Source organism: Neofelis nebulosa, chromosome 11 (genome assembly GCF_028018385.1).
Source record: "Neofelis nebulosa isolate mNeoNeb1 chromosome 11, mNeoNeb1.pri, whole genome shotgun sequence".
Taxonomy (NCBI): domain Eukaryota; kingdom Metazoa; phylum Chordata; class Mammalia; order Carnivora; family Felidae; genus Neofelis; species Neofelis nebulosa.
Window position 1 is genome coordinate 73,062,486 of NC_080792.1, and position 25,797 is coordinate 73,088,282.

The following is a 25,797-nucleotide window of genomic DNA, read 5'->3' on the forward strand; positions in this document are numbered from 1 at the left end:
TTTCCATGATAAGCGTGCCCTGATATCATAATCAGAAAAACATGGATGTTAGAAACAAATGCAAATCAGGTCTTACTTAGCAGTCCCTATAGGCTGGCAACCCAGGCCTTCGCCCCAGGGCCAACCCCAGCTGCTGCAGTGATCCCCTGGCTCTCTTGGAGCCAGAATTGTTCCTCTGGGCTCACACTCCTGCTTCTGCAGCACTTCCGCTAAGTGCCCCTGGCTGATGAGAACTGAGTGGTTTCACTTGGTCTGCAGAGCCCCAGCATTGATCACTGCATTGACTTCACATGGACCTGGTGGGCAGACAAGAGAGTCTAGTTTCTCATGAACAGACGAGGAAACTGAGGCCTCAGTCACCTGTCCTGGGTTCCACCCAGCTAGTAAGAGGCATGGATGGGATTAGACTGGGTCTTTAGGACTCCAGGAGGGATTCTTTTCTGATTTGGTGGCTGTCTGAGGGGCATTGTGGGTGGAGGGAACTGTCCGAGCAAAGGCTTTGTGCTGAGAAAGTGTCATAACTTGTATAAACTAGACTACATTCAGAGGCAAGTGGCCCTCAAAGATTTACAAAAGCTGTTCGTTCATCACATATTAAGTATTCCATGCATGCTTGCTCCATTAGGGGATGGGAATTTTTGTGAACTCAGCAATAGTTGGGGTATGTGTGACCATCAAATGGCTTATATTGGCTTCCTCGCAGCAGCCAAAAGTGATTCCAGCCCTATCCTATGGAGAAGGAGTCCAAGAACTCCTGCCACATTCTCAGGGCCATGGACAAGGGGTTTCCTTTGTGTGCATTCAGATTCCTGGGATTCCAATGTATATCTCAAGAGCAAACCTCTTCCCTATCCTTTTCTCCAAACTCTTTCTCTGGGAGGATGTTAAACAATTGGCCTCTAACATCAGACTGACCTGGCTTTGCCACTTGCTGGCTGAGTGACTTTAATCAAGTGGTTTAACCTCTCTGAGCCAGTTACCTCCAATGAAAAATGGGGCTGATAATAGTATCTTCCTCACTGGGTTGTTGTGCAAAAAAACAACAACAAACAAACAAAACCAAAACCAGAACCAAAACAATACAAAACAACAATATATGACAATAAACAAAAATTATCTTCTTCAGTGCTTGGCACAGAATAAGTCCTCAAAAGATAGCAGTAATTATTATTACTCCTTGCGGTAGTCACCTCCAAAATGGTTCCCAATGATCCACAACTCCTGGTTTTCATGGCCTTGTTCAGTCCCCTCTGACACCAAGCAGGGCTGACCTGTGTAATCAAGAGGATATTGCAGGAATGATGTTGACCCTTCAGACGACTGCAGTGCTGGCTGACATCTCACCTGTAACAATGGAGACCCTGAGCCGGAACAAGTCAGCTCTACCATAATTCCTGACCACAGACACTGGGAGATAAGAAATGTTTATGGTTGTTTTAAATAAATGGCTATGTTTTGGAGTAACTTGTTATAACAGATGTAGATATAGCAATAGATACACAATACACTCCTCTTTTTACCCTTGACCTCATCCCACTCCACCCTCCATCCTCACTTTGAGCCAGAGTAGGAAGGAGTAGTCATCAGGGTGGGCAGGACAGATAGCGCATCCTGGATATTATCCCAGAATGAGGGACAGATTGGGAAAGACCAAGGTCAGAGGTGCTCTGTAGTGCCAGCACCCCTCAGGCCTTCAGATCTCACCTGCCCTTAGGAGAGGACCCATTCCTGCTGGAGGAGCCAAGTCTTGGGTCAAGTCAGGCATTAGCTTTCTCCTTCTGTGAAATGGGATAATAATAAGCCAGTTTCCCAAAGCTTCAGAAAGGATTAAATGTGGATTAAATGCAGTTTGGGGTTATGTGCCAGACTCTTCCCTCAGGTCTATAGGGGCAGGGAGGGGCCCTCTTTACACCTGTAATCCCCATCTTCAGAGCAGACTGTGGTGCTACATGGAATCTGAGGCTCAAAGAGGTCATGCAATTTGCACGACCATCATCACACAGCCAGCAAGTAGCAGAGTTGGGAGCCAGATCACACATCTGGCCCAGAGCCCATTGTCCAGGCCTGAGTGAAGGGCAGTTTGACCTAGCCTGGGAGAGGATCTTCCACAGGCAAGCCCAAGAGTTGGTTGCTGACTGTGGGCCAAAGACAAACTTCAATAGTGATGAATCTGGTGGCGAAAGAGCACTGGACAAGAAGTCAGCAGCTCCAGTGTGGCCTTGATTGGGTCACTTCCTCTTTCTCCGGGTGCCAGTTTCCTCAGCTTCTAAAAGAGGGTTCAAAGGACTTTCTCTGGGCCCCCTACCCCAAATGAGCTGTTAACCTTTGTCTTCAAGGACCCAAAGGAGTGTTTGGCTCTGGACTAAGCATTAAATTAACCCTGACATGATACTGCTTTTATACCCGTTCCCCAGGTGAGGAAACTGAGGCTTGAACTTGTGACTTGATTTGCTCAGATGAGATCTGGACCCAATTCTTGACCCCAGCTGTCTTGTAACAGGATTTATTCCTGGCCTGGGAGGAATATGCCCTCTTTCTGATGGAACACTTCGAGGGCGGGAGTCGGGACCTCCACTGCCCAGTCACTCCCTCAATGTTCATGAAAGTGTGTGAATTTCACTGGAGCCCACACTTGCCATTAGCAACCACAAGGGAAGGACCCTAAGATCCTATGAGATACTCCTCACAGTCTAGAGACGAAAACTCGCACCTGCTCCTGCTTCCTAGTCACAGCTAAAGGTTGTGACCTGCCATGCCAGGCTCCCCTCACAGGGCTAGCAGTCCTTACCTGTGCCATCCAATATGAGCCACTCGATGTGGCTGGTCCAAACTGAAATCTGCTATGAGTGTGACATACACAAAATACACATAGGATTCCAAAGACTTGGTACCCACCCCCCAAAAAATCTCAGTAATAATTTCTATATTGATTACATATTGAAATGATAATAATTTGACTGTATCAGGTTAAATAAAATATATTATTGAATTTATGTCACTGGTTTCTTTTTACTTTTTTGAATGTGGCTACTAGAAAATTTGAAATGACACATTTGTCTTGCATTTGTGATTTGTGTTATATTTCTAATGGATAGCACTGGTGTGGCCTCTGGCCACCAAGACTCTCAGAGTTGGGAAGAAACCCAGAGCTATAGAGCTCAGAGTGACTTCAGGGGCCTTGGGTGCTGCCTTTTCTGGGACAGAAGAAGAAACTGAGGACAGTGTAGGCCAGAAGAAGAAACCAACTTACCTGGCCTAAAGTCTTCTCCCGTAACACAAGGTGGCCAGGCTGGCCTCTGAGTTTCTGGTCTGGGGTCCAGGTCCTGCCCTGTGACCTCCTCCAGACCTCCTGTCTTTTACCCAGTGGCAGCCTGCCATGCCTACCCCTCCCCAGAGAGACAGCCCCTTCCTGCCGGGCCTCTATTCTCTACCTCAAGGTGACTTGTAGGGCCCATTTCTTGCTAGATGCCTGAGGCACTGGCCCCTAGACTTGCTGCCCTGGGTTCAAAAAGTCATTTGTAAAGTGAGGACAGTGATGCTTTCCCCACGGTGTTGATGTGGGTGTGTTGGAAGGACACCATCTGTTGTCACACACATACATAGGGGCTGCTGTCCATCCTGCCTCAGTTCCCCACTCTCTACTCCTATGGTCCCATCAGATGCCTCCTTGAGCTGGGTTGGCCTCTGCTCACCCCCAACAAAGGCCTGGAACCCATTGTCATTGTGTCCCAAATTGTCCCAGGCTCCATCTACCACCTGATGTATCAGGTGCAACTGTCCATGATTCAAACAGCTGTTAGGGCACGTGGCTTCAGGGTGAGGAGAGACGCCCCAGGTCCAGACCCAGCAGGTGAATGTACAGCCTGACCTTTGGGTGAGCGGTGATGGGTGATGGGGGACTCCTGGCTATAGTCTGCCTCCATACCCTCTGGACAAGCAGAAAGCCAGAGCCCAAGACAAGGACACATGAGACTGTTACTGGCAAGACCCCCTGACTCCCTAAACTCAGGAAATTCCTGGAAGCTTCTGCCTAACTGTCAATTTCATCTTTTGGAAACTAACTGACAAATTTCTGGAACAGGAAAAGACACATCTGAGGACCATGCCTACGCAGGTGATTAAATGCCCAACAGATAGCTTCATTATAATGTTAAAATCTCTTTCTGAATATTCACCCCAAACCCTAATAAAAGGAGCCTGTTTACTCCTGTTCAGGGAGTCACTGCTTTGGGAATTATTCCCTGTGATCTTCTTATTAAAGATAACTTTGAGAAGCAAGGCCACCTGGTGTAGTCTCTTCCTATAGCTCACCAAGGAGCGGACCTACTTCGGTCAGGTAACAAGATCATGCTGTGTGCAGGGGATCTTGAACACAGTAGGTACTTGTCTTAGTCTTGTTCACCCAGAGGCAGACCCTGAGACAAGGGTTCCAGTGTAGGGAGTTTATTCCAGAGGTGATCCTGGAAAACCCAAGTAGGGCAGTGGGGTAGTGAGACCAAACATGGGAGGCAGGTATACAGGGAGGGTAACCAAGGATATAAAGCAGAGCTCAGTCCCAGCAGGGACTAACGTGAGTGAGGGGCAGAGAGAGAGGGAGAGAGAGTGAGGAGCTTGGAGCGGAGCTCTCCTGAAGTGGGGCTTGAACTCACAAAATCATGAGATCATGACCTGTGCCAAAGTCAGACACTTAACCAACTGAGCCACCCAGGTACTCCCTGCCATCCCTTTTCTGCTTCTTCTCTTCTACCTTCCCTCCTTTCCTTCTTTCCTCTCTTCCTTCCTTCCTTCTTTCCTTTATCGCTTCTTTCTTTCTTTCTTTCTTTCTTTCTTTCTTTCTTTCTTTCTTTCTTTCTTTCTTTCTTTCTTTCTTCTTTCCTCTTTCAATATTTATTGAAAACCAACTGCGTGCCAGGCAATGGACTGGGCACTAGAGGCTGATTGTGTTAAGACAAACAAAGATCCTGTCCTGGAGGAGCATACCATCGGGGCCTCGCAGACAAACGTATCCATAGTTGTGGCCCTGAGTGAGCAGGACTGAGATGGGGGAGCCCAGAAGCCCCAGGCTAGCTTGAGGGCTAGGCTGTCAGAGAATGTCCAGAGGAGACAGCAGAGCTTGCTTTGAAACACTCAGCAGTGTTAGACCTGCAGTGGGAAAGGGGCCTTATAGTAGAGGGAACAGCACGTGCAAAGCCGCAGATGCTTGCAGTTGCATGGCTTCTCCCCGAGGGAAAGGGGGACCATGGAGGGCTCGGAGCAGAGGATGGCCTCTGGTTGCAGGTGAAGGGTGGATCACAGGAGCAAGCCTGGGGGAGGGAGCCGGGGAGGGAGTCCAGGTAAGGGGCAGAGGCTTGACCCAGAGCAGGGCCCTGGGCACAGAGAATGTGTTTGTGTCCTGAGGCTGCTGTAACAAAGTACACAAACTGGATGGCTTAAAACAACAGAAATTTATTCTTGCACAGTTCCGCAGGCTGGAAGTCCAAAATCAAAGTGTCAGCAGGGCCTTGTTCCCTCTGAGACTCTGGGTAGAATCCTTCATTGCCTCTTCTTAGCTTCTGGAAGTCACCATCAGCCTTTGGCTTATAACTGCATCATGCCAATCTCTGCCTGTCTTCACGTGGCACTGTCCCTGTGTGTCTGTATCTTCACATGACATTGCCACTTCTTTTAAGGACACCAGCTATGGCCATATTGGATTAGCCCCCACCCTAATGACTTCATCTTAACTTGATTACATGTACAAAGACCTTATTTCCAAATAAGATCAGTCATAGGGAACTGGGGGTTAGGACTTCAACATATCTTTTTAGGGGATACAATTCATCCCATAACAGAGAGGAACAGGGAGTTCCACTGAATTTCTCCCAGGGAACAGCATGACCCTCACCCTGGCTTTCGCTTTTAGGCCCAGCTCTAACTGTGGGTGCCCCCAGCCCCCCGCTGCTGGGAATGTCTTGACAGGCTGAGACCAAATTTGGCACCATGGCGCCCTCTGCTGCCAGGTGTGGCTAGAGCAGGTTGGTTCCTGAGAGCTACGAGCTGCTGAGCCCCTCGGAGACCTCATACATTTTCAACCATGGAAAAAACCTCGGTCCTGAGGCTGAGATGGCCGGCTGGAATGGCACTGAAGGTCTGGAGCCTGCAAACACCAGCCTTGGTGTCTGACAGACCTGGGTTTGCATCCTGCCTCTATGGCTGCCTGGCTGAGTGACCGTAGGGCTTGTTACTCAGCTTCTCTGAGTCTTGGCTGCCTCCTCAGGAGAGCAAAGGGAATTGTCCATGTTCCTGTATGGTGCAGAGTGCTTGTTCAGTACCAGGCAACTACATATTGTTAAATATTAATTATGTTAATAAATGAGTTAATAACTATAATGTTCGTAAAACAAATCAGGCAGATAGTAAATGCTAATGGGACAATTTATATTCCTGGCATCTGTTATTTGCTGGATTTATTCTCCTTGGATCCCTAAGGGCTTAGAAGTGCCAGTATTAATAATAAATAATTTGATGACATATAATATTATTATTGGCAGTTTTAGGCCCCTAAAGGTCCAATGAAATAAAATTATGGGGTTCCACAAACCCAAGATACTATCATATTGCACTAAGTCACATCTCTTTTTGATTACTAAAAAGGGAGGGGGATTATCTCATGAATCTGGAGTCAATAATAACTCTTTCTCTCTCTCTTTCTTTCTTTTTTTCTTCTGCTTAGTTTTCTCCGTATGATTTAAAGCCTTCAAAGATGTGCTTATTGCTTGCTGCAAAGAAACTTTAAGAAGGTATAGACAGTAGCTCCTGGGGGCTGGTGGGGTCAAAACTGTTCCAGGCTGAGCAGCCATCCTGGTTGCCCAGGACTGAGGAGTTTCCTGGGATGTGAGACCTTTTGGTGCAAAAACTGGGACAGTCCCAGGAAATTGAGACGGCTGGTCACCCTAACTTCTTCCCAGCCTGTTTGGGCCAGAAACTTGCTCCCAGGAGAAACAGTGACTCAAACTCAGGGAGGGGTTAAGATAAGAGCTGACTAATCTGGCTTTGAAATGTGGTACTGGCACTAATTAGATGTGTGGCCTTGGGTAGGTCACTTAACCTCTCTGAGCTTTGGTTTATAAAGCTGGGATGCTGTAGATATTCAGATAAGGTGTGCAAGCATGTGGTTTGGAGCCTGGTACAGACAGGTCTCCAATAAAGTCACTTGGCTGTGGTTTCTGCCTTTCGTGTCTGGCTGCTGGCTCTTAGTTAGAGATCTAAGAGTCCCATGCCCCAGAAAGGGCTGTTGTCCCCCTGGGGAGGCCGAGGGAGACAGATGGTTAGAACTGATGCATCCCCGCCTTGGTTGGTCATACTCAATGTGACTTGATTGCTTGGCCTCTATCTTTGTCTCTGGACTTGAGCTCCAGGAGGGCAGGGATCAACTTGCTGACTGTTGTATGCTCAGGGCCAGCTCAGGGCTGGGGGGCACAGCAGCTATCTGATAAATGCCAAATTTTTTTGGATTAATTAAACTGAACCCCAGGGTGGAAGGGGGAAACCCAGAGCCCCCCTGGGCAGGGTGGAGTACAAGCAGATGGTGAGGCAGCCTGGAGTGGTCAGTGGAGAGATGGGGTAAACAGGGACAGGGTGCACAGGCATTGAGGCAAGGCATCTGGGGTCCCAGGGAGAAGAAGGTTTAGTTTTGGGTCTAATGTGTACCTGCAAGATCTCGGGAAAGTCCCTTTTGCTGTCACTCAGAATGTCAATTCCCACATCTGTAACATGGGATGGTAACTGTGCCTACTGCAAAGGGTGATTGTGAGGATTAATGAGATTACACAAGGAACTCAGCCTGGGCCCGGGGCTTGCTGCTCAGTGCTACACCAAGTACTCCCTGTCACACACCACACACACACACACACACACACACACACACACACACCACTTGGACTGTCTCAAATCTGGCTGCACACACCATCCTTCCCGGCCTCTGTTCCAGTCCTACCACTTACTTGCTGTGTGATCTTGGCCAAATGACTTTCTCTGAGCTCCCTTCCTCATCTCTGGCATGAGAAAATAACAGTTCCCATGTTGCTAAGTTTTGACGAAGATGAACTGAGATAACCAACCCACTTAGCCCAACGCTGGGCACATAACCAATGTTCAACTGGAGTAAGTGACTGGAATAGCCCCAGGATGATCACACACACACACGCTCTTCCAGGTCTTGGTAAATCATGGGAGTCCTTCAACCACTCAGGGCTTCAGCATGTAACAGGTGCACATCAAACCCCGTCACGTCACTGGGCTCTGTCCCACAGACACTCTCAGGTACCCGCCATGCTCTCTTGCGGGTCCCCCCATCCTCAGTCACCTCCCACCCAGGGCCCCATCAGTCAGCACCACTGAGGCTGATTAACAAAAAACACAACATCAAATTCTTTTACTTCTCAAGTCTCCCCTTTAAGAGGAGGCAGGAAACAGAACATTCGTTTTTGGAGGGGAGGAGATTTAACTTTTAAAAAAGCTATAACTAGTCAAATACTGATCTCAGGCCCTGTGTGCCTGGGCCCAGTCCTGGCTGGCTGCGCCCCTGCAGCAGCCCCACCTTACCCCCAGAGCCGGGGTGGCACCAGGAGGGCACAGGGGAGGCCAGCAGGCCCCTGCCCGGCCCCTCCTCAGCGATGCAGCGGGCAGAGGGGGCTGCCGGTGGGCCGGATGTCACCACTTGAGAAAGTCCCGGATGAGCTTCCAGAGCTTAGTGACCCACAGGTTGACACCGAGGTCCATCAGGTACTGGATCTCAGGCGTGAGCATGCGACGGCAAAGCTCCGCGTGCCGCTGCCCGATGCTCTTCTTGAGGTTGTAGCCCAGGATGGACTTGGCGCCCAGCGGCTGCCAGGGTTGCATGGCCGAGTCCTGGATGGCGGCGGCATCCACGGCTCGGCCCCCGTCGATACAGATGTGTCGCATGCGCTCGTTGGCGCGCCGCAGGGCGGCCACCTCGCGGGCCATGCGCTCCCTCCCGAATGCCTCCACCTTGCGCCAGAAGCTGGCGTTGAAGTGGCGGTAGAGGCGGGCGTCCAGCACATTCCAGGCCGTGGCGCGCTGGTACAGCTCCCCGGAGAGGCGCGGCACGGCTGAGGCGCGGCGGGCATTGAGCTTGAAGTAGAGCACGTCCTCCAGCTCCCAGCACAGCAGGTCCTTGAGCAGCACCAGGGACTCGTCGAAGTACTCCTGCAGGAGCACCAGGTGGAAGCGGCGCTCCACCTCCAGGATGTGCTCCTGCACCTGTGGGTTGCCCGGGTCCAGGCCACTGTCGTAGCCCAGGTCGAAGAAGAGCAGGTTGCGGAGGTAGTGGGCGTTGTAGCCGTTGGGGTCATAGTAGCGGTCTGGGTCCTGCAGGAACTCGGCCAGCTTGTCGTGGCCCGAGAGCTTCCACGTGAAGGGCACCACTGAGCCGAAGTAGTGGAAGGAGGACTCGAAGAGGCGGGCTGGGTCGCGGAGCACGGTGATGAAGGTGGTGTTGGGGGGCACCAGGCCCCGGACCTCGTCGTAGTGGAAGCGCATGTGGTTGCAGATGATGTTGAAGCAGGCCCCGGGCCGGTAGTCCTGCACCAGGCTGCGGGCGAAGAAAGCCGGGTAGTCGAAGTCGTTGCGGCCGTTGGGGAAGGCGAACTTGAGTCCGTGCTTCTGGCCAAAGCGGAACAGGATGTTGAGCAGCGTGCTGCTGGCCGTCTTGTGCGTCTTCATGAACACGATGTCACGCCGAGGCTGGCACCCTCCTGCAGAGCCGTTGGCGAGGGTGGGCACCTCTGGCTCACCCGGGACGGGGGAGCAGGGTGCTGCGCCCTCTGGGGTCCTGCTGTGGATGAAATGGTGGGGAGAGCCTCAGGGTCTGCTGGGGCCCTCAGGACTCAGCACCACCTGCCCACTGGTATCTAAAGATCAGGGTTGTTGAGGATGGTGATAGCGGGAGAGGCAGGCCAGGGGACCAGACAGGCCTGTGTCCAGGCTGTGATGCGTGGGCAGGTGGTGTGGTCTCTTGGGCCTCACTTTCCTTATCTGTGAAATGGGGAAAATAACAGGCTCCATTTGCAGTGTTGGTGTGAGGTCAAGCTTGCTGGTTCTTGTCTCATCCATGGCCACCACATCCTACATTTATCATCAACTAGGATTAGGTTGAACCACATATTTTGTAGGTCAGTTTTTGACCAGAAAGTCAATAATTGGTAATTTCCTCTAGTTCAACTTAATACCACCAACTAAGAGCACAAGCCATGCCAGGCCTGGGCTGAGCAGCCCCACGAGGAGGTGGGAGAGCCTCATGGCTAGGAGCCAGGCTTGGAGGCAGACAGACCGCAGTCTGAATCTCGGCCCTGTGCCAGTGAGTTCTCTTGGACAAGTCACCCCCGCCTCCCAGCCCCATTGCAACCTCAGATGATAATCCCAGCCCTGTACACAGACAGTGTTATTTTCTTCACATGATCCACGAGGCAGGCTCTATTATGCCCACTTCACAGATGAGGACACTGAGGCCCAGGATTACACAGCAAGCTCTGCCCTCAGTACAACTTCTGCCCAGCACAGCATGGTGCAGGGTACAGGGTGCCCCCTCACCCCAACCCTCCCGCCCCTTGGCCCTCCAGGAGGGCCACTCACGTGGAGGCCAGGCCAGCGTGCAGCGGGGGGACAGCATAGGAGTACAGCAGCAGCAGGAAGCTAGTGAAGAGTGCTCCTAGCACCAGCCCCTTGGCCATGGACACCCAGCGCTTCTTCTGCGGCAGCGGCATCTCAGACAACTGAGGGAGCAGAGAACAGGACAAGCATTAGGAGGCCGGCCCCAGGGAGCCTCCACTGCTACCCCAGGCCTGGCTGGGTTGAGGGGCAACCTTTGACATTGGGACTGGCCTCTGCCAGCTCTGTGGCCCCCAGCAAGGTCTATACAGGGACAGAGTGACAAACACATGGAGAGGGAGAAACAGGGTTGCAGACAGACAGTGGGCAAAGCCAACGCAGACAGAGACCCGGCAATGGGACAGGGAGAAGGGAGAAGGTTCTACTGTCTGGTTTGGTTTTAAAAAAATTTTTAGGGGTGCCTGGGTGGCTCAGTCGGTCCAGCGTCCAACTTCAGCTCAGGTCACGATCTCGCGGTCCGTGAGTTCGAGCCCTGCGTCGGGCTCTGTGCAGACAGCTCAGAGCCTGGAGCCTGCTTCCGATTCTGTGTCTCCCTCTCTCTCTGCCCCTCCCCTGTTCATGCTCTGTCTCTCTCTGTCTCAAAAATAAACGTTAAAAAAAAATTTTTAATAAAAAAAATTTTTTTTTAATTGATGGGTGCCTGGGTGGCTCAGTTGGTTAAGCGGCAGACTGCAGCTCAAGTCATGTTCTCCCAGTTTGTGGGTTCGAGCCCCACATCGGGCTCTGTGCTGACAGCTCAGAGCCTGGAGCCTGATTCGGATTCTGTGTCTCCCTCTCTCTCTGCCCCTCCCCCACTCCTGCTCTGTCTCTCTCTCTCAAAATTAAATAAACATTACAAATTTTTAATAAAATAAATATTTTAATTGATTAATTAATTAATTTTCATTTTTGGGGGGGAGAAAGAGGGTGAGAGTAAGCAAGGGGCCGAGAGAGAGAATCCCACACAGGCTCCACATTGTCAGTGAGGAGCCTGAAGCAGGGCTCGAGCTCACCTGATGCGGGACTTGAACTCGTGAACTGCAAGATCATGACCTGAGCTGAAGTCGGATGCTTAACTGACTGAGCCACCAAGGTGCCCCTTGGTTTTAATTTTTAAGCTGAAGGGTACGGTGGATACCTGGGTGTTCACCAGTGTATTTCTTGTACATTTTTGTGCTTCATAATGAAATCATTTTCTAAGATGGAGAAGAAGACCCTCTCCCAATGCCCTGTCCCCCCAGGCCTGGGGCCAGGGACCTCCCAGGGCCTGGATGTCTCACCTTTCAAAGGACCTAACCAGTCCCACCTGTTCCCCGTGCCACCCTTCCCAGCTGCCTGGTGAAGGGTTGAGGCTCTTCCACTCCTTTCACTGGCCCCTATGTCCCTGCGTCTGTAGGGCAGGCAGATGGAGAAACCGAGGCTCAGAGCGAGGAAGGAGAGGGTTCAAGTCACACAGCACAGCCTCTGCCCACATGCCTACCTCTTCTCTAATTTCCAGCAGGCAGGTTTGCCCAGGTAATCCTGAATTTCAGATAAACAATGAATAAAATTTAATTTTAATATTATACAGGACATAATAAAAATTATTCAATGTCTATCTGAAAATTAAATTTAGTTTGGTGTCCTGGTTGTTTTTTTGGGGGGGGGCGGGCTTGGGGAAAGTTTTCAGTCTAGTTTTAGTCTAATTGTGGCAACTCTAATAGCAGAGGAATGAGGCATGAACTGTAATGGAGGTAGTTCATGCTGAGGGATGGGAGTCCAGGAGAGAGCTAGGGCTCAGGATGCCTTCCTACCTCCCTTTAGCTATAAGACCAGGGCACGAAACTTTCCACTCCTGTTCTGACACAAGCTGCATGGGGGCCTTGGGCCCCTGAGGCCACAAGAAGTCATGCATGCTGCCCCGTGACCACACGCATGGCACGTTCCCACCATCCCTGGGGCAGAGGCTAAATAACCAGCCTGGAGGAGGACCCCACACTCCCCTCTGGGAAAGTTACCCAAGGCACCCATAAATGCTTCTTAGAGAAGGAGCACTCCAGGCCAACCCCACCAGCCAGCACCCATCCCTGAGTCTTCTGCTTATCTAGAAATTTCTCGTCACTGGAAAGGACATGAAGAAACAAGTTGCAGAGGAAGAAACTATTCGAGAGGGAATTTGGCTTCCCTCATGACAATGACATATCCCTGTTCACTCTTAGGTGGGCAAGGTGGACAGGTCAGGAGTAAATGAGAATGGGGGAGAATGTTTCCAGAAGCCGTTTATTCTATCAAAGGAGGAAGGTATAAGCTTTCCAAATTCCAACTATTCTACAGAAACACTTGGACAAAGTCACACATGTAACGGTGCTCATAGAAGCTTAGTCAGAAATTTGAAAAACTAGAAACAATCTGTGTCCATCGGGGCAGGGGGGGACTGTTACACAAACCAAGGCCTTTTCCCAGATGGAGTCATCTGTACCAAATAACAAAACAAGGCAGAGCTAAGTGGACTGACTCAAAAAACATCATGATCTGGGGCGCCTGGGTGGCTCAGTCAGTTAAGTGACCGACTCGTGATCTCAGCTCAGGTCACGATCTCACGTGAGATTGAGCCCCAAGTTGGGCTCTGCACTGACAGCGCAGGGCCTGCTTGGGATTCTCTCTCTCTCTTTCTCAAAATAAATAAATTTTTTTTTAATCCTAGAAAAAAAAAAGCACATGATCTATTAATGTGAAAAAAGAAAGTTCCAGAACTTTATGCCCCCACATCCATATGCATATATAGGTAAATATACATGCAGGCCCAGAAACAACTGGAGGGCAGTATTCTAAATTTGAGCCGTAGTATCCTCTACATAGCTTGGAAAGGGGTACATAATGGAATATTTTTCAATATTATGCGTTTCTGTAACAATTACTTTTTTTAAAAGGAGTTATGTATTTTTTTAAGTTTATTTTGAGAGGGAGAGCACACATGTGCAGGGGAGGGGCAGAAAAGGAGAGAATCCCAAGCAGGCAACCAGTGGTTGGGGGGTGGAGGTTGACTCCACAAACCATGAGACCATGACTTGACCCGAAATCAAGAGTCAGACGCTTAACCGACTGAGCCACCCAGATGCCCCAAAAGGGAATATGGATTTTTTAATAAAAAGGCAATAAAATATATTTAATATGTTTAAATAATAGGTCATAAAGCTTGCCAGGTGGGGTAAGGTGACTAGACGGTATGGTCATGGAGGGGGAGGTGCTGACCTCAGGCTCTGGAAGCCCCAGGCCTGTGTTTCAATCACAGGAACACTGAGAGCCTCAGTTTCTCACCTCTGAAATTGGGAAGCTGATAGACCCCCTCACTGGCTCTTCCAGAGATGGGAGTAGGCAAAGCAATTAGCACATAGGTCTCTCTCAAAGAGTATTAGCTGTTTCCCTCCTGAGCTCCTGGGGACCTGCTCCTGGTCTGTCAGGGTGGGCTCTCCTGAACAAGGAGTGGCTGCTAGCCCCCCGCCGTCTCCTCCCCCCTTTCCCTGTCCCCCACCAAGCACAAATTGGCCCCATGCATCAAGTGCCGCATTTGGCCTCCCGCTCCCTGGGGGCCCAGCGAGGAGGTGGTTAGGGGGAAACAGGGCAGAACCTTGGGCCAGGCCAGAGCCTCAGACTCGGGCCCAAACCCTGAATGAGGCCCTAGGCCTCAGGTTCTCTGACTTTAAAACAGGGAAGGGTAAAATTCTTGCCCTCCCTAGATCCCAAGGGCCCACCGTTGTCCCAGCAGCGCCACTCACCAGGGCACTTTCCAGAAATCTGGAAGCTGAAGGCACAGGCTCTGGGGTGGAGGCCCAGCAGCAGGGGGCAGACCAGCTTCCCAAAACCACCAATCAGGCTCTGCCTAGACTTGCCCAGGACAGCGCCCCCAACCCTCCCATCACGGCGTCACTACTTCACTCCACCACTTGGGCTTCCTCAAACCATGCCGGCCCTCAGGTTTCACTTTTGAGCCCCTGCTATGAGGCAGGCCCTGGACAGGGGTTTCTCTAGAGCATCTCATGGGTTCTGCTCAGCTATCCTGCCAGGCAGACCCCACTGTCACCCCCATTTTGCAGATGGGGAAACTGGGGCTCCAGGAGGTGATGTGACTTGCCCAGGTAAAGCAGGGGGCAGGGCTGGGATTGAAGCCCAAGTCTGTCGGCCTCCAATATGCAGGTTCCAGCTCTGTCCATGACAGCCTCTGCCTGGCACGTCCCAGGCCTGGTCCCAAGCCTGCAGGAAGTGTGTGTGCAGCCAGAAGATCCACTGCAGGAGGCCACAGTGTGGCTAATGGGGTTCTCTCTCAACAGCACAGCAGGTTCTGGCCTCTGTGGGCTGGGCTAGAGCAGCTAGGATGAAGAGTGGAGAGATGGGGGGCCTTGGTGGCTGGTCCCTACTGTGTCAGCCTGAAGCATTCAAGGCTAGTGGTTTCCTTCCTGCCTGGCCTCTGTGAACTTAGGCATGTCGCTCACCCTCTCAAGAGTCTCAGTCTCCTCACATGTACAATGGACACACAACAGCAAGTTAGGGGCAAACAGGGCCCTTGGTAATCACAGGCAGAGCCCCTGGGTAGACCGAGGCCCAGAGAGGGGCTGGCTGGCAGCCAGGAGCCTGGCAGAAAGGAAATAGTCATGAGACTGAGATTTGAATGAGAGAATGCATGCACACAAATGGAGATCAATCCATATTAATTATTATTATCACTATTGACCAGGGCCCAGTCCTGGTTCGCAGTCCCAGGCTTACAGGAGGAGAGATCTCCTCTGTGCCCAGCCACATGCAAGCCTGAAGCTAACTCATCCCTGAGCTCTTGGAGCCTGGCACCTGGTAAATGTTTGATGAATGACCCTCCTGACCTTCAGAGCAGAGCGTGGCCAGGGCTAATACAAGTGTGAGAGCCACATGTGTGAGTCACACATGTGAGAGGCACCTGGAGCCAGCACCTTGGGGCCAGAGTCCTGGATTTGAAACCCAGTTGTGCTGCTTCCTTTCTGTGTGCCCTAGGCAAGGCTGTGTCCCTCTCTGGGTCTCAGTTTCTCCTCCAAAATGATGCCACCAACTCTCCATCACAGGGTGCTCTGCAGAAAGCATCCCACAAGGAAAGTGCCCAGCACAGGGCTGGCACAGAGCAGACACTCCCTGTGCAGGAGCTGCCACCATTGTTATTATTATTATTATTATCATCATTATTATTACCCTCCCAGGTCCCAGTCACAGCTGCTTCAAGGTGTGTGCTCACTGGCCCGTGATGGAGGCTTGCAGTCAGCTAAAAGCCCCAGGTCCAAGGCCATGGGGTACCAGGCACAATTTCAGTGTGGCCCAAGCCTCACAGCTTCCAATCTGGAAGACAGACGGCAGAGAGGCTAAGGCTCAGAGAGGACAGGGCCACCCTCAAGGTCACACAGCACAGCCATAGCAGAGACAGAACTAGAACCTGGGTCTCTCTTCCTCTGCCTATGGTCGTGACAGTTCCAGGCGCTCAGGGTAGATGGCACCCCCTCCCTAGTCCACCCCATCTATTCCGGTCCTTCTTGGTTACCCTAGCCACATCACCTTCCATCTGTGCTGACAGCTGGCTCCAGGCCAGGCCCAGCAATCCTCTTGTTTGGTTGGACCAGCATCCTCTAGAGAATGAAGGAGAAACAGGACTCATCCTCACAGTGTGCACATAGGGAAACGGAGCCCAGGATGGTAAACCTTCTGTCCTATAGCATCACTACTGGCAGGCCTTGGTTCCAGGTGTCCTGCTCTCCCAGGGACCTAAATGCAGGAGTGGAGGAAGACACACTCACCTCGGGCCGTAGCTGGTTGCCCCTTTCCTCTCCCTGTATGAGCCACGTCTGACTCTCAGGCTGCCTCTGCGGTCACTGGGAAACAGGAACGCTCCAATGACACCCAGCAGTATTCTGGCTGCCTCCCTCATGCTCCAGCGGGTGTGAATATTCATGAGCTCCCTCCCTGGGGATAGCAGGTGGCATGTGTCTATACCTTGCAGGTGCTGCCTTGGCCCTCTGCCAGGAGCACCCTCTGGGTGGTCCCTGACTGTCTCTAGACCTCAGCAGCCAGGCAGCTCCTTCATCCAAGGGCTCAGCAAGGTCTCAGGTGTCCTTGGATAAAGGACACAAGCAGCCGCAGAGCCCTGCAGAGAGTCTGGGACAGGCTCAAAGGCCATGGGAGGGACAGGGAGGCAAGTGGGGCAGGGAGGTTAATTGCTCCTCAAGCTGCACCTCATTTAAGTTGCATGCCTGCCCTAGGCAGGAAGCACCAGGATTAGCCCACTCACAAGGTGAAGAAACCAAGGCTCAGAGAGGTGAACTCATCTGTCCACGGTCACACAGTTAGCAGGGGGCAGTCAGAGCCAGAGTCCAAATGCAGACTTGCCAAACTCCAAGGCTTCAAGATTCTAAGACACAACCAGAGACCAAGGTTTGTCTAAAATCTCTGGGAGCCCAGAGAGCAAGTAACCCAGCCTGGGAGGCCTCCTGGAGGCGGAAAACCTGACCAGCTCTGGGAGGAGGTATCTGATGAGATTTCACCTCTCTGAGCTCCAAGTCCTTCATCAAAGAGGCAGTATGGATCATGCCTGTCCTGACTGCAGTTGCCAATACTTCCCAAGGTCTTGACAGGAAGAGGCAGTTCTAGGGGCCCTAGTCCCAAACCCCACTGGCCCTCAGGCTCAGCCCAGGCACTGAAATCTTTTACGCCTCGCTCTTAGCTGGGTTCAGGTCTGTCTTCAGGTCTGGATTCAGCCTTGCCCATGAACAGAGGATGCCCAGAAAAGCACCTCACAACCTTCCTTCAGGCATGGGGGGCTCTAGGGACCAAGGTGTCACTCTCAGCTAATAGTGACCATTATTGTGACAATCATGTATCCCACACTGAGCACTGTCATAAGTTGAGTGGCTGCCAGCTCCTCCCAGGGAACAGCAGGCATCTGACACTGCTCTGACATTTTGCTCTTTCCCCCAGAGCCCCACACAGCCTGGGAGCAACCCTCAAGTACCCATGAAATACCAGAGTTTAAACAGCCACTGGGAAGGTTCAGAGTCCTTATATCTGTGAGTGCTGGATTGGTCCAGGGCATGGAGTAGAGTCGTTTTATCTGTCCTGGACCAAGCTAGTCTGAAGACAGATAAATGTATGGGCGTGAGTCAGGGCAGAGCAGGCATCAAACAGCAGAGAGGTGGTTTATGAGTGTGGACTTTTGACCAAACACAGTCTGGTGCCTGGGACTTCCCATGCATCACATACACCCCTAATCCTTGCCACTGGGAGGCCCTGTTACCACCTCTAGTTTATAGAGGAGGGAGCTGAGTCTCAAGGACCAGATATGACACACAAGGTTAAGGACCTCAGGCAGGTGGGAGTGGAGCTCAGGCTCCTGAACCAAAGGTGAGGTCATGGGTGGGGTGGGAAGGCCAGTAAAGAAGAGCCTCATGAAGGAAAGCTTTCTAGAGTAGGAAGCACAGATAGCAGAACCTATGCTTCCAGCCCTGCCAGAATATTGATAGTGACACCATCTCTGGCCAGCTCAACCCCTAAACCCTGGCAAAATTTATTTTAATCATAAAAGCAGTGCATGCTCACTGAAAAAAAAAAATCAGACAATTACAGAAAAATGTAAAGAAGACCATTTAAAGGAGGCCACTGTCCTTAAAACTTTAGCACAAGCCTCCCCGTATTTTTTCTGTCTATATTAACCCATACAGATGACAGAAGGGTCTCTTCAAGGAAGCACATTTTGTTTTTAACTTGCTCCCCAGGCCCCTCCCACATATCAATAGATTGTGGATATCTTTTTCATGACCACAATGAGTTTTAAATTGATCTGTTCCACAGATACTTAGGGAGCACCTGCACCATGCCCAGTGCTGGGGTTCATGTTGTCCTGTGCCAGAGCTCCGGGCTCACATTCCTGGGGGTGAGAGGAGCAGACAGCTGCAGGTTGTGATGGAGGACACATTGGTGGGCCTTGCTGGAACACAAACACCTGATCCAGCCTGGGGAGCAGGAAAAGCATGGTCAGGGAAGCTTCCTGGGCTTACAGAGCCCTGGTAGCAGAAGCTGCTGCATGTTTTCCAATTTAAAGGCAGTTAGTTCCCTTTTCTCCTGGAGTACATGGCCAAACTACATCTCCCATCCTCCCTTGCAGTTCAGTGTCCTTATGTGACAGAATTCTGGCCAATGGAATGTAAGCAGAATAATAACTGTTGATGTTAAGTGGGCAGGCCTTCTCTGTGGTCTCCTTTCCCATAGGCTGGATGAATGAGGTGGTCTTTAAGGATCTGGAAGTGGGCAGGGCTATGAATGGGAGAGCCTGGTATTCGCTTGACCACTCTCCTAACACCCATTTCTTTTCTTTTCTTTTTTTTTTTAATATATGAAATTTATTGTCAAATTGGTTTCCATACAACACCCAGTCCTAACACCCATTTCAAAATGACAACTAAACTTCCAGTGTGTCAAGCCTTTTGGAACTTGGGGCTTGTCTGTTACAGCAGCTAGCATTAATTAATGCACTTGTTACCCTAGAATGAGCCAGGAGGCAGGATTGCCTGGATTGGCAAAGACCCAGGGGACTTGAGAAACTAACAAATGTTCAGCTTGGCTGGCCTGTCCAGTATGTGTGTATGTCAGAGGTTGGGTGTACAGGGGAGACTGGAGGCACAGCCAGAAAGGGGGCAGGGGCAGGCAGGAGATGCAAGACTTTGGGAGGCATGCTAAGGAATCTGGGCTGGATCCTGTGGGCAATGGGGAACCCTGGGAAGGTCTTCAGCAGAGGAGTGAGGAGATGGGATTCCCATCAGGCTGCTGGATGGAAAACAAACAGTAGAGGTGGGGAAGGACTGGGAGAAGCCAGCAGACCTTGACAGTGGTTGTTATAGCTGTCCAGGTGTGAAATGACCCGGACCAAGGAAAGCACTGGGAATGAACTGGAACCATCTGTAGGCCATGGAATAGACAACATTTGGTGAGTGATAGGGTGTGGAAGAGGGGAGGGAAGAACTCCTGCTGGGTGACTGGCTGGCTGGGGGTGGAGCTAGTCCCTGAGTGGGGGGCAGATAAGAGAGCCGTATGTTTACTATTGGAGTTGTGTTTCAATTTTCAGTTTCCATTTAGGACCAGTTAAGTCTGGGGTGTGTGGGGGATGCTTGTAGAATGTGCAAAGAGCAATAGGATCCCTTGCCTGGAGCATAAGAGGGAGACCTCAGGAGAAAGAGGTTGGGGGTCATGGGCACAGAGGTGGGGACTGAGGTCGGAGGGGCAGATGGGATCATCAAAGAAAAGGTGAGGAAGGTGAAGAGCCCTGAGCTTAAGAGAGCAGGGAGGGGAAGAGCCCCCCAAGGAGATAAAGATAAAGGTTGCCTCTAGAGCCACTCCCTGTAGAACATTCTGTGGAACACTGCTCCCCATGAACCATTCCCTGACTGTTGGTCATCAATGCTGTTTGTTCAGTGTGCATAGCAACAGGGCTCTGGCAGAGAAGCTGAACGGGTGAGGGTGTCCTAGGGTTGTTTCTTGTAGCTGGAAGGGAATCTCATGGGGAGGACACTTCAAAAGTGGAGCAAAAAAACTCCCTACGGTGCTCGGACTGCAGGTTTGACAGCAACTTATTACAGTTCTAAAAGTGTCCAATCTCAGACCCAGCAATACCATCTGTGGTAATTTGTTCACAGAAGATAATCTAACAGGAGATCTGAGATGGGTGCAAAAGTTTAGCAAAGAGGAGAGAAACAACTTAAATGTCCAATGATAGGGGATGGTTAAAAATATTACGTGCCATTAACCCCATGGTTTGTTATGTATTCATTTAAATGGTGTCCACAATATATAATGAAGTGAAAATATATATACACACATATATAATTTTGTTTTACCAAGAGTCTGTATTACTTGGGGAAAAAAACTAAAATGAAAAATAAAGATATTTCCATTTTGAAAAACTAGTCTGTCTGGTGAAGGAGGGAGAAGTGGCTAGTCTGAACCATACCCCACCTTGCTGTGTGACCATAGCCCTCTCTGAGCCTCAGTGTCCTACAGTGGGGAAAAGGCAGCAGGGGCATGGGACAGAGAATCTGGGAAGTGTGGGCTGCACAGTTAAAGGTGCAGAAGGGAGAGGTTGGCCCTCTACCCGGGAGTCCTGGGGCAGTGACCTGCAAGGACCCAGAAGCTTCCTCACTCTGTCCCTCTGGAGTGGGGTGCTGGAGTAGAGATGGGTAGGATCGCCCAGAGAGGCACTTAAGCTGAACCCCAACTTGCTGGCTTGCAGGATCCCCCCCAAACTGTCAGCCCTGACATCTTGCTCCTACTGCCCCCTTGGCTGGGGGAATGGCTGCCAGGCCTGGCAGCTGACTGACAAGAGGGCAATGTCTTTGATGACTCGGAAAGCACTTTTTGAACTTGCAGGGTCACCTGTCTTTACTGTTTCAAATGGCACCCATACCTGGGACCTCAACAGGTTTCCCAGTGTCACCTGCTGGCCCATGTGACAGGTGGGAAAACTGAGGCTCAGAAACTTGTGGAGGGGCTAAATGGGCAAAGTCAGAACTACAGGCAAGCTCTTCCTGCTACACTGCCTTGCCTGGGCAAAATCACCACCAGACTGGAGTTGCCCCAAAGTAGCTTCAGAGTGGCAAAGAACAGGTTAACCAAGAAGGCAGTCATTTCTTTATTGGCACCAAAATTACTGAGAACACCAGAGGTGAGTATGTGGAGGTTGGTAATATCATTCTCTGTATCTTCTAGCATGACTGAACTGTTTTTACTTACTTATTTTTTTTTAATATTTGAGAGAGAGAGAGAGAGAGCATGAACAGGGGAGGGACCGGGAGAGAGAGGGGGCCAGAGGATCCGAAGCGGGCTCTGTGTTGACAACAGTGAGCCTGATTCGGGACTCGACCTCAGGAACCACAGGATCACGACCTGAGCCAAAGTGGGACGCTCAACTGAATGAGCCACCCAGGCACCCTGACTGAAATGTTTTTTAAAGGAATGTCATGCACTTGTTTGCATAAAAATATGTAACAATATAAAGGTTTTTCCAAAGTGCTGAGCAGTTGCTCTGCACCACGTCCTAGGTCCGCCCACCTGCCTCTCCCCTCCTAGAGAGGCTGAGATGCTCTGGCTATGAAGTCTGGCTCCATCACTCCCCAGCTGGGCAGTCTTGGGCAGGTGATTTCCCCTCTCTGAGCCTCACCTCTTAAAAATGGGAATACTTTGACCCTCTCAAGGGCTTGCTGTGAGGATCAAATGAGACAAGGCATGCAGAGCCCTTTGCTCATACCTCAGATTATTATCATGACCCTTCTAGACCCACTTGGCAGGAAAAACAGAACCCACCAGTGCAGACTTCTGGGAGGCTACCCTCCTCATCCAAACACCCGTACTTCCCATGCTCCAAACCCAAGTTCCCTAACCCCCAGGTTTCACATCGGGGGAAGCTGAGCACAGATAAGAAAAGACTTGCCTGAGGTCCCATGACAAGTCAGGGCACTATTGGGACCAGGCCTGGGAGTGCCCAAGCCACCTGGAACTGGCAGGTGGAAAAGAAGGTATTGTCTGGGACGCCAGTTCTTTCCAACCATCACTCCTCACCTGGGGATTCCTCCAGCTCCCAGCCCACTGATCCCCATGGACACCTCTGCTCAATCCTGCCCTTCCCGTCTGGAGTAGAATAAGGCTCACAAAAGGGGTCGTTCTTCATATTCCTCACTCAGTCAAAGTGAAGCAAGAAGCCCTTCCCAAGCCTGCTGCCATGCCTGGAATTCTACCATCTGTGTCTCATTCTCCCAGGTTAATCACTGCCTCTCACTGGGGTGACACACTCAGTCTGTTAGGGCCCAGAGTGGGGACTGTCAGGGGGGATACACCCCTTTCTTGCGGGGTGACAAGAGGGCCTCCAACCCATGCTCTCAAACAGCAGACCCATGTCCATTGGACAAGGGGATATGTGGGAAGCAGGCAGGCTTCTTTGTCCACAGGGAGCTTCCTTCAGGCAGGGCTCTGCCTGAGTGAGAAGCAGGGAATGAAGCAGCCCGAGGTGGCAGCTGGGAACAGGGCTCTGTTGTCTCTGCTCCCAGGGTAGCAGCCTGCCCACCCCCTGAGTGTCAGGCAGAGCTGGGAGCTAGGAAGGCAAGGAGGGGGAGGGGTCCTGAGCTAGGGGTTTGGGGCAGCACAGGCAGATCCAAGAGCCCAGGACCCCAGAGCAGCAGAGAGGTCTTGAGCAGGGCTTTGGTCCTGAGATGCAGGCTGGGACAGGACTCCTGTGATCTGTAGTCAACTCAGTCACCTTTGAACTATGTGACCTTGGGCAAGTCACTGAATTGCCCTGAGCCTCAGTTTCTCCGTAAGGATAATGGGGATGGTAGCAATGCCTCCGCTGCAGGGCAAAATACAGTGCAGCAGTATTGGGGCTGCTCTGGCCCAGGCCTACTCGTGCCTTACCCTCCCTGGACCTTGGGTCACCCCCTTGGTAAAGGAAGAGGTTGGATTCTCCCAACTGGACTGTCCTCCTGAGGATTTTCATGGCACCTGTCACCTTGGCAACACAGGCGATCAGGTGTCAGGTCTGCAGCCCTCTCTCCCTCCCCCCCCACTGGTGTGGGTTACTGCAGCCAGATGTGTGATCATACCCTCTCCTGCTCAAGACAGGTGGGGAGAAGGGCTCCACTGGGAAGAGACCACAGTCTTGCTCTGTGCTGTGACCAAATACTGGCTTGATACTGAGGGGACAGACCAAGCTGGACCCCCTCCTGGGCACTGGTCCTGGAAACTCAACTGGCTGGATTTCCTGTGGGCCCTTCCTGGATATCAAGGTTTGTCCTACTCCCACATGCCTCTCTTTGGTGGCCTTGCCCTCTCTGTGGTTTAGGACAGGGCCTTCCCCAAGCAGAGGGGACCCATCCCTTCTCCTGGCCCCTAGCCCCTGGTCGGATGCCCCTCCTCCTTGGGGAGAGCGCTGGTGGGAACAGGGGAGATCCCTGCCCTTCCTCCTCCAGAGCTCAGGCTGCTGTGTCCAAGATTAATCATTAATGGACTTCCAGCTCCAACCCAGCTCCACCCACTCCACATCCAAGGACTGGGAAAACCCTGGACAGGGGTCTATGAGGAAGAAATCAAGGGCAGGGCACACACCAACCTGCCCCCTCCCTGCCCCCACCTGCCCACCCTCTGTCAGCCGGCAGGGGCACTGGGACCCTGGAGCAGTTGTGCAGCACTCCCCAAACACTCAGCTCTGAGTCTGAGTCTGACTGCGGTCCCAGTTTGGAGGTTTGGGTAGTACCGGCTGAGAGACCCCCGGCAGGGCACAAGCTGGCGGTGGGTCCTGGGCCCCCAGAACATACCTTGGCCCCGTTCTCCTCGGGCTTGGCGTGGCTGGTTCGTCCCGGGCCGCGCCGCCCGGGCCCTTACTAGGCGGCGGGGCGTACCCGCCCGGGCCCCCGACTCCACCGGGCCTGGACCATGCTCCCGCCTCCGCCGCCGCCGCACTTACTCCGGCCAGGTGCGGCCGCCTGGCCCGTCCCCCGGTGCTGCGGCCAATAGGCGCCCTGGCCCCGGCCCCCTCCCGGCCCCCCCGCGCCCGCCCAGAACGCACAGAAGCCGCATTCAGCGTCCCCGAGCGCAGCGCCGCGCCCCCGCCGCCGGCTCAACAAGGCGCGTTTGTCTCGGAAGCGCCAACGGGGCCATTGTCCCACCGCCGGACCCTGAGGCTGGGCTGAGCTCCCAGCCCCGGAAGGGGATTCGAGGGTGCCTGGGAAACGGGGTGGCGTGGTGGTGGTGATGAGGGCAGCCCAGCTCTGGGAAAAGGGAGGTGGCTAGACCAATTGCTGAACTTTTATTGGGGGTTCCGGAACCCTAAAGATCCAATGTAAGGTATGGGCTCCTGGTTCAAGAGTCAGGGCAAGCCGGGGACATATTTTTGAGGTCCAAAATGTGGATAAGAGGGGCGGGGGTCGTGCCAGAATCCCTTGAGGGAAGCTCAGACAAGGGACCTATCTGCAACCAGTCATGCCACTAGGAGGTCTCAGCTGCCACACCTCTCCAGGGTACCCATAAGAGTTGAGCATAGCGCAGGCTGCAGGTGCCCCATCCCCATCCACCTTTTTTCAGTTCCTGGCTTCCCTCCTCACCCTAGAGGACCAAGGATAGGAAGTAATGCCCGCCTGAGTTGGGAATGCACAGCTCCAGCTGTGGGCAGTGCAAAACCAGTGGCCACTCAGTGGGGCATGGGCCACGTCAGAGCCCCACTGCCCCCACCATTATGGGCGACTCTGGAATGGGGAAAATTCCACATCATGGCTGCCGGGGATTTTTCCATATCTGATGGGCTTGCTTTCCAGCCTTGCCCTGGCACTCTTGCCATGGTCCTGGGATGCACACGCACCGAGGCAGGCCCAAGGCATTCATTCCCTAGGGCAGCAGGCTTTGGCTCCAGAGGCCCTGACCCCATCCCTGCCTCTGCACGGACATATACCACCCTATCCCCATGAGCATGCCAGAGTAGAACATAACCCTCCCCACCCACAGCAAGGCCCAGCCAAGAGGGGGGCCCTGGGTTCTCTGGTCCCTCTGCCAGAGCCTGCCAAACTCTGGTCTTCCCCCCTGCACACGGTGAGCCTGCAGCCACTGCCCAAAACACTTTGAGAGAGACTGGGCACAGGCCAAGGCCCTCAGGTGCCGACTGGGGGGACATGGAACCCCATCCCAAAGCCACACTCCAACACCCTGGCCCCAGCTCCTGATAGCCTTGAGCACCGTCCTGAGCCCTGGTTTCTGGCCCTGGCTCTGCAGTGGGGTCCTAGCAGTCTAGGCAAAGGCACGTTTCTCCAGGCCTCAGCAAGGGCACTGTCAGGGTCGGGTGGGAAGCTGTAAGGCTGTCCCAGCAAGGGTCACAAGTCAGACTGGTGGCAATGCCCACACTGGGGGTTACTGGGTAGTTCTGACCATGAGCCAACAAGGTAAAGCTAGGTACCCCTCAACTCAAGCCTCACAAATCCTTTAGGCACTGGCTTTCACCTCTGGTCTTACTCCAGCAGAAAGTTATAACAATCACAGTTGGTATTTATAGAGCACCTTACTTTCTAGACCTTGATACTAAGTCTGCATAACATTATCACTGAACCTTCCTCACCTACAGCACTCCTGGCTCCCCAG

The 25,797-nt window shown here is 52.2% G+C and overlaps 1 protein-coding gene across 8 annotated transcripts; it reads right to left on the minus strand.

The window, feature by feature from the left end:
* Window positions 1–5,425: 5,425 nt before the first annotated feature.
* On the minus strand, window positions 5,426–24,182 carry GAL3ST1 (galactose-3-O-sulfotransferase 1). Of its 8 annotated transcripts, none has more exons than XM_058690825.1 (4): window positions 23,988–24,182; window positions 16,437–16,511; window positions 10,633–10,772; window positions 5,426–9,835 (listed from the first exon to the last, which is right to left on the minus strand). In XM_058690825.1, exons 3-4 carry the CDS (start codon window positions 10,761–10,763, stop codon window positions 8,692–8,694), a joined length of 1,275 nt encoding a protein of 424 aa, XP_058546808.1. In that variant the 5' UTR covers window positions 10,764–10,772; window positions 16,437–16,511; window positions 23,988–24,182; the 3' UTR covers window positions 5,426–8,691. The 8 variants fall into 8 exon arrangements, with proteins under 8 accessions (XP_058546808.1, XP_058546807.1, XP_058546812.1 ...); XM_058690824.1 differs by having other exon boundaries at window positions 16,437–16,602; XM_058690829.1 differs by lacking the exon at window positions 16,437–16,511 and having other exon boundaries at window positions 5,426–9,832.
* Window positions 24,183–25,797: the final 1,615 nt, after the last annotated feature.

What these genes read in the sequence shown, in the direction of transcription:
- GAL3ST1 (XM_058690823.1), bottom strand. Translation starts at nt 10,763, where the DNA reads ATGCCGCTGCCGCAGAAGAAGCGCTGGGTGTCCATGGCCAAGGGGCTG. An exon ending in CACGCTGGCCTGGCCTCCAC is followed by an intron (nt 9,836 to 10,632) that starts GTGAGTGGCCCT and finishes TTTCATCCACAG; the next exon opens with CAGGACCCCAGAGGGCGCAG.